Here is a 13,291-nt window from a genome sequence, read left to right as displayed (position 1 = left end):
GAATATGCCCAGTCTTCATTGAGGACTCCTGGGAGGAAACATGAGCAGCCAAGATTGTACAGAAGCGTGTGAAAAAGAATCACCAGTCAGTGCAGAGGAAACCCCAGTCCGGATGGAAGAAATCTGAGAACTAGATGACATAAACAATAAAAGTAATCGCAAGGTGGGTGGAAGAAACCCAAAAGGATGGAGCCCCAGAATGGGCAGAAGTATCCCCAGGGTGTTCACATAAAAATGCCATGTTGGATGGAAAAAGAACAATGCTGGTGCTTGTAGCAACTGGGCCCCAAGCTAGGCAAAAAAACCTGGCTTTGCAAGGAAAGTCTCAGGCTGAGGTGAAAAAGCCTTAGTCTGGGTGGAGGAAGCCCCAGACTGGGCAGAAGAATGTGGTGACAGACCACCTCATTTACTCTTTCAAAAATCTACAGTAGATATTTACATGAACTTAAATAATATGATTGAAAACAAACAAAAAAAACAACCTCATTTTCACCACCAGGTGACAGCATTACAGCACAGATAACTTGTTCTATTCCCCCTGCTAGAATGAAGCAAAACTACTTATTCATGTGATACAAATAGCTAAATAAAATGTAAGAGCTCACACTATTAATACTGTTAATGTTTAAAATAGATTTTAAAATATTTTTTTACATTTTATTTTACTGATTTTTAAGGTTTAGTCAAGCCCCTGTATAATTACTGTATTTAATCATTAGTTATGTGTAGGCTATTTAACTGTTTTTTTGTTTTATTATTTTAATTTTTAGCTTTGTGGGTCTCCTGTAGTTTTCTCTCACTGTCCAAAAACCTGTTACCAGCTTAGTGTCAGCTTAATTAAATACATCAAGACATGCAGTGTAGGCTGATTTATGTTTATTGTCTGTGGTGTGCGAGTATGTATTGTGCCCGAAGCTCCCAAAGATAAAGATCCCCTATTTATCCTTATTCTATCTCATTTAACTATGGATTTAATTAATGTCTTCAAACAGGTGGAAGTTTGGCAAATAACTATACTATGCTTATTTAAAGGAGGGTAGAAGGATGTATCGACTATGTGTTTGTAAGGAAAAGGGCATGAGACATACTTTGAGGATGTTGTCACAATTAGGGTGTAATGGCGGATGTTGATCGCCGTGGGCAGAGAGAGCAGGCATAACGGCAAAGGGGTATTTTAACAAAAAGAGTCTTTTAATAAGAGTTGTAACAGAAATCATAAATACACAAAACAAACAAAAGAACAAACAAACTCAAACCATACTTAACAGAATGGGGTTAAACATGGGCTCTCTGGCAGGACACAGACGAAGGGACACTACCAGGCACTCATACCTGTTACACTAGGTTTGAGATTGGTAGTGAAACACAGGCAGACAGACGACTAACATACGTCCTGTGGCGAGACACAGGCAGAAGGACGACTAACACTTAACAGGACACACAAACTACACGTGGAGCTGAAACTGGACACAACAAGACAAGACACACGTAGCGACTGGGGGGGGGGGGGACACACGTAGCGACTGGGGGGGGGGACACACGTAGCGACTGGGGGGGGGGACACGTAGCGACTAGGGCTAAAGACATGGCAATCAGCTAGGCATGGCTTTTAGCTAAACATGGTTAAGCGGTACTTAACCATGGCAGACAGCTACGCATTGACCTAGCTAAACATGTCTTCAGCCCCAACATGCACTAAGCTACATTTACATATTTGGCAGACGCTCTTATCCAGAACGACTTACATTTTTATCTCATTATACATCTGAGCAGTTGAGTGTTAAGGGCCTTGCTCAAGGGCCCAACAGTGGCAACTTGGTGGTTGTGGGGTTTGAACCTGGGATCTTCCGAACCGTAATCCAATGCCTTAACTACTGAGCTACCCCTGGCCCCGTTAGCTACACTTGCCTAATAGCTCAACACACACTAGGGAAGTTGGGCACAGAAACACAGATGGAGGATACCCAGTGGCTAGGCTAGGGGACACTCAAAGGCTAGGCTCACTGGGACACTAGGGAGGCAGGAAAAATAGCTAGAGACACAAAGGGACTATGGCTAGAAGCATGTTAGTTAGTTCAACATAGGTTTTAGCTAAACACACTCCTAGCCAAACACACACCTATCTACTTCCCTGATCTAGCAAAACACACATGAAAACAGGGGGACAATAACCACAGTACTTACATACACATATGACATGACTGCATCAGCTCCACAAACATAGACACACAGAACATATACATAAACATTGCCAATATGAGAGCCCAAGTCAACAGAACTTAAATCAAAATATAAACTAAAAGAACTAACCACAAAATGCCCACACAAATGACAGTAGTATAACTAATAATTCTCGACCCAGTTTCCCAGACTAAACCGCTATTTATAGTTAGATTAATGGCTACCTCGGCTCAGGTGTGCACTTGCATCACCTGACCGAGGTGCCTTCTGGGAAAACAAAGTCATCCGACAAAAACTACAACTAAAAAACAGCGACCTCTGGTGGTGGTCCCTTAAAGTACCGTCCCCCCCCCTTAAACCACTCCCCCGGAGCGCTATCGGTGGTCCCTGGGCACTTCCCAGGCTTGCTGGTGATGCTGCGGGGACCTCCCCGTGAGGCTCGCTGGTGATGCTGCGGGGACCTCCCCGTGAGGCTCGCTGGTGATGCTGCGGGGACCTCCCCGTGAGGCTCGCTGGTGATGCTGCGGGGACCTCCCCGTGAGGCTCGCTGCTGATGCTGCGGGGACCTCCCCGTGAGGCTCGCTGCTGATGCTGCGGGGACCTCCCCGTGAGGCTCGCTGCTGATGCTGCGGGGACCTCCCCGTGAGGCTCGCTGCTGATGCTGCGGGGACCTCCCCGTGAGGCTCGCTGCTGATGCTGCGGGGACCTCCCCGTGAGGCTCGCTGCTGATGCTGCGGGGACCTCCCCGTGAGGCTCGCTGCTGATGCTGCGGGGACCTCCCCGTGAGGCTCGCTGCTGATGCTGCGGGGACCTCCCCGTGAGGCTCGCTGCTGATGCTGCGGGGACCTCCCCGTGAGGCTCGCTGCTGATGCTGCGGGGACCTCCCCGTGAGGCTCGCTGCTGATGCTGCGGGGACCTCCCCGTGAGGCTCGCTGCTGATGCTGCGGGGACCTCCCCGTGAGGCTCGCTGCTGATGCTGCGGGGACCTCCCCGTGAGGCTCGCTGCTGATGCTGCGGGGACCTCCCCGTGAGGCTCGCTGGTGATGCTGCGGGGACCTCCCCGTGAGGCTCGCTGGTGATGCTGCGGGGACCTCCCCGTGAGGCTCGCTGGTGATGCTGCGGGGACCTCCCCGTGAGGCTCGCTGGTGATGCTGCGGGGACCTCCCCGTGAGGCTCGCTGCTGATGCTGCGGGGACCTCCCCGTGAGGCTCGCTGCTGATGCTGCGGGGACCTCCCCGTGAGGCTCGCTGCTGATGCTGCGGGGACCTCCCCGTGAGGCTCGCTGCTGATGCTGCGGGGACCTCCCCGTGAGGCTCGCTGCTGATGCTGCGGGGACCTCCCCGTGAGGCTCGCTGCTGATGCTGCGGGGACCTCCCCGTGAGGCTCGCTGCTGATGCTGCGGGGACCTCCCCGTGAGGCTCGCTGCTGATGCTGCGGGGACCTCCCCGTGAGGCTCGCTGCTGATGCTGCGGGGACCTCCCCGTGAGGCTCGCTGCTGATGCTGCGGGGACCTCCCCGTGAGGCTCGCTGCTGATGCTGCGGGGACCTCCCCGTGAGGCTCGCTGCTGATGCTGCGGGGACCTCCCCGAGAGGCTCGCTGCTGATGCTGCGGGGACCTCCCCGTGAGGCTCGCTGCTGATGCTGCGGGGACCTCCCCGTGAGGCTCGCTGCTGATGCTGCGGGGACCTCCCGTGAGGCTCGCTGGTGATGCTGCGGGGACCTCCCCGTGAGGCTCGCTGGTGATGCTGCGGGGACCTCCCCGTGAGGCTCGCTGGTGATGCTGCGGGGACCTCCCCGTGAGGCTCGCTGGTGATGCTGCGGGGACAGACGACTAACACACGTCCTGTGGCGAGACACAGGCAGACGGACGACTAACACACGTCCTGTGGCGAGACACAGGCAGACGGACGACTAACACACGTCCTGTGGCGAGACACAGGCAGACGGACGACTAACACGCGTCCTGTGGCGAGACACAGGCAGACGGACGACTAACACATAACAGGACACACAAACTAGACGTAGAGCTGAAACTGAACACACAAAAAGACTAGGGAGTACACGTGGCGACTAGGGGGGGGGGACACACGTGGCGACTAGGGGGGGGGGACACACGTGGCGACCGGGGGGGGGACACACGTGGCGACCGGGGGGGGGACACACGTGGCGACCGGGGGGGGGACACACGTGGCGACCGGGGGGGACGACACACGTGGCGACCGGGGGGGGGGACACACGTGGCGACCGGGGGGGGGGACACACGTGGCGACCGGGGGGGGGGGACACACGTGGCGACCGGGGGGGGGGGGACACACGTGGCGACCGGGGGGGGGGACACACGTGGCGACCGGGGGGGGGGGACACACGTGGCGACCGGGGGGGGGGACACACGTGGCGACCGGGGGGGGGGGACACACGTGGCGACCGGGGGGGGGGGGCACACGTGGCGACCGGGGGGGGGGGCACACGTGGCGACCGGGGGGGGGACACACGTGGCGACTGGGGGGGGGACACACGTGGCGACTGGGGGGGGGACACACGTGGCGACTAGGGGGGACACACGTGGCGACTAGGGGGGACACACGTGGCGACTAGGGGGGACACACGTGGCGACTAGGGGGGACACACGTGGCGACTAGGGGGGACACACGTGGCGACTAGGGGGGACACACGTGGCGACTAGGGGGGACACACGTGGCGACTAGGGGGGGACACGTGGCGACTAGGGGGGGGGACACACGTGGCGACTAGGGGGGGGACACACGTGGCGACTAGGGGGGGGACACACGTGGCGACTAGGGGGGGGGACACGTGGCGACTAGGGGGGGGGACACGTGGCGACTTGGGGGGGGACACGTAGCGACTAGGGGGGGGACACGTGGCGACTAGGGGGGGACACGTGGCGACTGGGGGGGGACACGTGGCGACTGGGGGGACACACGTGGCGACTAGGGGGGGACACACGTGGCGACTAGGGGGGGACACACGTGGCGACTAGGGGGGGGACACACGTAGCGACTAGGGGGGGACACGTAGCGACTAGGGGGGGACACGTAGCGACTAGGGGGACACACGTAGCGACTAGGGGGGGACACGTAGCGACTAGAGACAAAGAGAGACGGGACTAGGGCTAGAGACATGGCAATCACCTAGGCATGGCTTTTAGCTAAACATGGTTAAGCGGTACTTAACCATGGCAGTCAGCTACACATTCACCTAGCTAAACTTGTCTTCAGTCCCAACATGCACTAAGCTACACTTACCGAATAGCTCAACACACACTAGGGAAATGGGGCACAGAAACACAGACGGAGGATACCCAGTGGCTAAGCTAGGGGACACTCCAAAGCTAGGCTAGGGGACACTCCAAGTCTAGGCTAGGGGACACGCCAAGGCTAGGCTCACTGGGACACTAGGGAGGCAGGAAACACAGAATAGCTAGAGACACAAACGGGCTATGGCTAGAAGCATGTTAGTTAGTTCAACATAGGTTTTAGCTAAACACACTCCTAGCCAAACACACACCTATCTACTTACCTGATCTAGCTAAACACACATGAAAACAGGGGGACAAGAACCACAGTACTTACATACACATATGACATGACTGCATCAGCTCCACAAACATAGACACACAGAACATATACATAAACATTGCCAATATGAGAGCCCAAGTCAACAGAACTTAAATCAAAATATAAACTTAAAGAACTAACCACAAAATGCCCACACAAATGCCCCAGTTTCCCAGACTAAACCGCTATTTATAGTTAGATTAATAGCTACCTCGGCTCAGGTGTGCACTCGCATCACCTGACTGAGGTGCCTTCTGGGAAACTGAGTCAGCCAACAAAAACTACAACTAAAAAACAGCGACCTCTGGTGGTGGTCCCTTACAGATGTTTATTTTTTTTTCTTTTGAAATATATTTTTCTGTCTGTGTTTTCTAATAGTTTAAACTGTCTGTGTGGATACCCCAATGTAATAACTACTATATATCAGATCTGGTAAAATGTAGATACAGTCTGAGCTGTGGAACTATCGGCACCATGTTTCACATATCCAAGCATCTCCATTAGTAATCTTTTTCCTTTTTTACCAACTTTTTTTTTGTTGGTTTTTAAGGAATTTTTCCTTACAAAGCATGCCTGTCAATGTAAGTAATAAGCACAGTTTCCCTTGAGACCGTAGCATATTTTGGATTGTAATAAACATTAATTTCTTGCTCACATTTCGTCAGTTTGGTTCTTAGCTGTTAACTGGTTGGAAAAATATGATTATGAATAAATGAATGAATAAAAAAATAAATAAATAAGATTGATTTTTTTCTCTTCCAGCATGAACCCAGGTGTTGCCACATATACTACAGCAATTTATCATCTTTCCCAATTAGGGAATATTTTCTTTTTATTTATTAAAGAAAACACCTTCTATGTTTACTTTTATTAATTATGTTTAATGTTACGGCATGTCATTGAAAGATTACATTAATTTCTATTTTCACTACAATATAGCAGCTATAAATAATTGATCCCTTACCAGTCTCACTCTTTTCTCTCCTGAAATCAATCAGAAATAAAGTTCCTAATGTTACTAAGAAATCACAAATCATACAAACACTTACTGTACAAAGCACTGGGACTGGTGACACCTTCCATAAATCTTAAATAAGCATCTCCTTACTGAAAACTGCCCCACATTAACAGTTAGACACTTTTATAAAACTCTGTTCATGTGAAGCATCTGTTATATCAATCGATATAAATTAACTGTTACTACAGAAATTATCCAAGTGTAGAATTGCGTTAATCTAAACCTGAGATTTGTTATAGAAAATAAATCAACAACTTCTGGCCAATTGGAAGCCAGAATTCAACAGCGCAGTGATGTAACATAAGATACCTGAGAATGAGTGTAAAGGCACCCCAGAACTTTGCACCAGGATGCTAATGTACTTTCTAGAACACCAGTAATCTGCTCTTCCTGCTCCTGAGGTTTTTTAGTGGTAAGCCTCTTGTGGTGACTCCTCTGAGCTCATGCTGATGTTTTCTTCTCTTTATGGTTGCCTTTGGCCCAGCTGGAGAGGCTACATCCTGGAGAGCTCTTTTAATTCATTCTGCAGATGGAATAATGGGGCTACCAGGTATAACAAGGCTAGGCAAGCTGAATTTAGCCAAGTCTGTCAGAATTTTTTTTTAAGTCTATAAATGGAACTGGATTCTTTTCTCATATACTGTATGTTCTAAACCATACCTTTTTGTCATTGAGCATCAACATATAACAAAAACAAAATGTACAGGTGGAACTTTTGTCCCAGCATCTATTAAGCTATAATTAACTACCGTGACTAGTTAACCGCCATGCATTCTGTAGATGGGTTACTTTTGAATAATTCCTTGTGGATGTGGCAGATCACAAATAACCTCACCACATTAACAAGCTGTATTTTATTATCAACCATTCTTATGGATTACCTAGCACAAATTTTATGTTATATCTACCTCTTTACATTTTTTTTATTTTATTACAGTAGAATCAGAATCAGAATAAAGAATGGCTGGAGAGGAAATATTTGTTTCGAGCTGGTATAGTGTAAACCACGTAACTTGTTTCAAATAACATTAAATGATGAGGAAATTGATAAAGTGAGTGTCATTCTTCAATAATTTTGCAGTCAAAAATGCAATCATTGTTAAATTACTGTGGTAGAAGAGGAATAAAACATTTTCAGGATTTGCAGATATAGGAAAATAATCACCTTCAGGATGGAAACACTAACTTCACTTGAGTCATTATTTTATCCCTAAAATATTTTATAAAAAAAACTTTAGATAGTAATTTGGTAATTTTTGACTTTTGGATGTCCTAAATCATTTACCCGTGAGCTTTGAGCCACCCGTGAGCTAGTCAGTTAATTAGATAGAGACTTGTATTATATATTTTAGCCTAACATGATAGATATATAGTGTAGGAGGACCCACAATATACTGTAGTATCTTCAAAAAAAAAAAAACATATGATGGCAATGTGGTGAAATGAATGATACAATCTGTTTCCTCCAGACTGTAATATTATATAATATAATATAAAAAAAATAAATATTACATAATCTTTCAGGCTAATGAGTTATGCATGATTTTTTAATCATTTTTAAATCATGTACAACTATTCAAGACAAAACAAAAGTTACAAACATAATTGGCCTGCAGTGTGCATTCATTTGAAAATGTTACATAAATAAAATTCATTTATAAATATCTCTTTTTTATAAACATATAAATAGTTTTTTTTTAAACATAAATACATTTTATGCAGAAATGAAGTACATTAATGTACAGCAGCAGCGACAATATACAGCTTCGCGCAATGTTTTACACCGTTCTCCGTCATCTTGTGATGTCACTGATGATTTGTGGAATTTTTATTTGATGTTTTTTGATGATTTCTTTTTTCCTCATAGCAGTCAATCTTGGCAGTTTTCCGTACCGACAATCCGGGTCTTTTCAATTTATTTTTTAAGGCTTTCCTTAAAAGAAGAAAGTCAACATTGTCCCAAGCCTTATGCTCCTGGTGATACTCTAAAGAGAGAGAGAGAAAAAACAGACAAGAATGATTATTGTTAAGGCATGTAGATTTTCTGTAAAGCATGCTGTCAGTCACATTTTGCCCACATGATGTGTCTTGTGTGAGTCGTTATACAAATCTGTGTTTAAACATGCAGCAAGCAAAAAAAAACAAGACCATATGATGATGTAATAATTGTTCACCTTACACTCTTACAGGTTTAGTGTTTAAGTAAGTGGAAGGTTTTGGGTCTGCTATATGTATTACAGATTACAAGGTTAGTTTTTAACTTGTTTTTGTGGGTGAAATAACATGAATTCATTAAGTTTTTAGCTTGTTTTGCTTAAATAGGTCTGTAAACTTTCATCTCTGGACATTAAAAGTGTGATGCTGTCTAGACATGTCAGATGATTTGGCATCACCATCATTTATAGAAAACTAAGAATGTAAAGACTTTTGTAAATGTGAACACTTAACAAAAACCCAATGAATGATATAAACCTATAAAATAAACATTTCTAAAAGTAAACATGCCAAATGTTTATTGATTTTTTCATTAGCTGTCAGACATTTAAAAATAAATTTGCCTATAAAACTGAAATACAAACTTCTTAATGCATTTTTACTTTAAACTCAGTATGTTTCCTAAGACCAAACTAAACACTATTTTGTATTCAATGACAAAATTCTGACATACCAGGAGAGATTATTTGTGGATGGGTAATATGCTGGTTGGCAGCCCATGCCGCTGATGGTGCCTATTCTGTCCATCTTGTGTCCAAAGCAGCCGCTCCTGGTGGTGCTTCCTCCTTTTTTTGTTCCCGCCTTGTGTCTCCGTGAGCCATTCTGGTCATTTACGAAGCGTGCCCACATGCCCTTGGCACGAGTGTCTGTGCGGAGTTCCCTCAGCAGTCGCATCCTACGTTCACCTGAAGCCAGAAAATCTGCCAGCTCTTCTCCTAGCAGAGCTTCCAGAGCCTGAAACACAAACATGCACATGCCAATGTTTTTTTCTTTTTTATAACTTTTTTTTTTTAACAGAATACAGGTCTGAATAGTGTTGAAGCAGGTAATGATGAGTCTGCAGATGATTTCATGTTCATAATTAAAACCAAACTGAGAAGCACTGCAGACTCCTCCAGTAGAGTGACAAATGTAAAGCCTTGAAAATTATGCAGAAAGAATTATTTGAATTGTATAACTACCATGCTGTATTGGTCGCTGCACTGTACAGACTGCATGTTAGAATAAATTCTACGCTAAGGATTAAAAAAGTGCTGACTTAAATGTTTCGAGCATCGTCTGCACCGATCCAGAGCATCTTTCAGCAGTGTGGGTTCCTCGCTACTTTAGATTTATGTCATTTCAAGGACGTCACATGAACTAGGTACTACATAATTAAAGCAAAAGATGAGTTAAACTGTAATAATGAAAAATGTGCACTGAAGGATTTTTGATGTGTATCATGTAGATAAATTGAAGATCTGAAAAATTTATTACTGTTTGGATAAAATCTGTTTGCCAGAATATTGAAACATCCACGATGTCTCTTGTTTATTTTCTACTTTTTCCACTAACTGGAACTAAAAAAGAGGTCCTAACCCCAAAGTCTCACCTTCTGCTGGCTTGGTGTTGTTGGTCTCGCCTCCATTCTGACCATTACAAGACTCATGATTAGTCCACAAGCTACCAGCTGCATTACATTCATCCTGACTTTCAATAATAGAGCAATTCTCAGATTGAAAAAAAATAAATGTAAGAAAAGATCTTTTTCAGTTCCTCAAAGAGCTCCAGCTCTACTCTAAATCCTTGTGCTGCTCTCCTCACAGTTTTATAGTCTAATGAGGGTGATGTCATTGCAACCTGCGTAATGCTCTCCCTCTCCTCCCTCCCTACTTCCTTCCCTCCATCTTTCCCTCCCTCTTATGTTCCTCCCTCACAACCATCATATCAATCACTCCCGCTGACCAATTTCCTTCTCTTTGACTGATCAAAGAGACTTGAGACATAGCACGTATCCAGTGTTTCAATAAAATATGTTCAGGAGAAAAGAAACTGAGAATTGATTTCTGAACTCCTAAATCGGAGAATAAAATAATTGCAATTTCTTTATTAATTTTTATTGATGCACTATAAATTTTAACATAAAATGTTTAACATTATAAGGAAAACTTTTAATACACATACATGATTTTATATTTTAATTCTGGAAAGGTTGCTCATTGTGGAATTTCAAGCACATCCAACACTTAATAAAACTTAAAATACAAAACATTTGTGCTTTATATATATATATATATATATATATATATATATATATATATATATATATATATAAAGCATATATATATATACAGTATATATAAACTGGTTGACTTTGTATGATTTAATAAGTTATACTATTGTTTATGGTTTTCCTAGTTTCTCCTAGTTTTCCTATTAGAAAAAGGCTAATCCTAAAAACACATTATTAGTAATATTGTGTTATTTATTATTTATTTAGTTTTTAACTATGATAGGAATCATTTGGAAGAGTGAAAATCTCACATTTTCAACCTCCATCACAAATAGATAGTAAGACAAGTGTGTGTGTGTGTGTGTGTGTGTGTGTGTAAGTGGGGGTTATCATGTGGTACACATTCTAACTACTAGGGGGCACTGTGGATACACATCATGTCTGATAGTTCAGGTGTTCATCTCAGGTGTTAACTGACCATATGTGCAGGAACAAGGGAACCAACAATGATGACTTTAGGGATCTTACACAGAACCTAGTCATTCAGAGTCAGAATAATAAAAAAAGAGTTGGAATGGTTAGGCATTAAAACAGCACTTTCCATGCTCATACATACTAGATGAAATCTTTCAGGCAAACCAGTTGATATAGCTCTCCGATAAGCCTTGACACTTTCACCTTCTAAACAACGCATTTGACCAGTAATTGTTCCTCTTTGCCTGTCTATTTCTGAAGCCAGATTAGGATTTTTTTTTTTTACGTTTCCATAGAAGCGTTTTAAATTTTAGTTAAAAGCGTAAGTGGAAATATCTTTATCGGCTTTATCTTGTATACAAGGTCGCAGGGGCCTGGAGCCTTACCCAGGAGACTTAGGGCACAAGGCAGGATGCACCCTGGATAGGCTGCCAGTTTTTCACAGGGCACACACACATACTGTACACACACTCACATGCTCAATCACACAGTACAGGCAATTTGGAAACACCAATTGGTCTAATCTGCATGTCGTTGGACTGTGGAGGAATCCAACCAAGCATGGGGAGAACATGCAAACTCCATGCACACAGAGACGGGAATCGAACCTGGCTAGGAATCAAACCGAGACCCTGAAGGTGCAAGGCAACAGTGCTAACCACTAAGTCACTGTGTTGCTTTAGGAGCTGGATTGGTAAAATTAAATTCACTTAACCAAGTGGTCTCTCAGAATCAGCCCAGAACAAGGAAGAAATCTTCTCTGCATGTAACATCAGGTCTTATACTGTACGTTAAAAATGTTTAACATTCCTGTATTTAGAATATCATCACATGCCATAACGTTAGAGACCATCAATCTAAACATATGCAGTAATTTATACCTTTAAATAAAATGTACTTTGAACATATTTGAACTTTAAACAGCTGAGCACTGAGAACAGAACTATTTGATGACACTGGACTTTGCGTGAAGATCGGTTAAAATTTTGAACCTGAGACAAATGCTTTTGATTTGGATGTTGTTTTTTTTATTAGTTAATTTGGAGTGAAACCTTATGTTTCACTTCTGAATCAATACTTTTCTTTTTTTTCTTCCTCATGCTATCACTAGCACTGGTTTGGTTCATTTGGGAGCCATGATGCACTTACAAAAAAAAAATAAAAAATCAACGGATGGAAATGATAGTATATGGCACATACTGTATATAATACGTACTAAAATAAGATGATGCAGCGAAGAAGTACCAAATTGAAATTAAAACTGTTAAAGTAGGAGGCTGGTGATGCTGTAAACTGAAGTTTCTCTATTGTTTAGAATGTTTCTCATGATCTTCAACAATCTTTGTGACTAAAAATGTTTTGTGTAAAAACAAAACTTTTTTCTTTGATCTAATTTGCTGGCGGTGACTCACTAAGAAAAACACAATCAAAGTTTAAGTTTGCTATGTTTTTATTCAAACTCAGCCAGCATATTATTAATACTAAATTACATACTTAAATTACCCCAAACACAACTGCAGGCTGATTTATCCATTATGACAAAACTGTGGCATTGTGACAAACAAGCTGCCTAAAGAAATCTTTCCAAATACAATTGATCATAGATTTTATTGTTCAACAATTAAAAGACTTTTAAGCAGAATAAGACAAACAGAATCAAAAGCAAGAAAGTGAGATTTGAAACAGATTTTCGGTCATTAAAATGATGATTATGATAATAATGTTGATGAAGATCAGATCTAATAGACCCAGAGATTGTGATAAAAGTGTGTCAAATGCCCCAACCTTACAATGTCAATCAACAGTGGTTGCAAAGTCCACTTGAGCTTTTGCTTG

At 43.9% G+C, this 13,291-nt stretch overlaps 1 protein-coding gene across 1 annotated transcript; it reads right to left on the bottom strand.

The window, feature by feature from the left end:
* Positions 1-8,353: 8,353 nt before the first annotated feature.
* nppc (natriuretic peptide C) lies at positions 8,354-10,539 on the bottom strand. The gene is made up of 3 exons (XM_053513499.1): positions 10,361-10,539; positions 9,443-9,723; positions 8,354-8,759 (listed from the first exon to the last, which is right to left on the bottom strand). Coding segments are annotated over exons 1-3 (375 nt in total). The 5' UTR covers positions 10,454-10,539; the 3' UTR covers positions 8,354-8,758.
* Between the last annotated feature and the right edge of the window lie 2,752 nt (positions 10,540-13,291).

The sequence above is a fragment of the Clarias gariepinus genome, chromosome 15, assembly GCF_024256425.1.
Source record: "Clarias gariepinus isolate MV-2021 ecotype Netherlands chromosome 15, CGAR_prim_01v2, whole genome shotgun sequence".
NCBI classification, from domain to species: domain Eukaryota; kingdom Metazoa; phylum Chordata; class Actinopteri; order Siluriformes; family Clariidae; genus Clarias; species Clarias gariepinus.
This window is presented reverse-complemented; position numbering and strand designations above follow the sequence as displayed.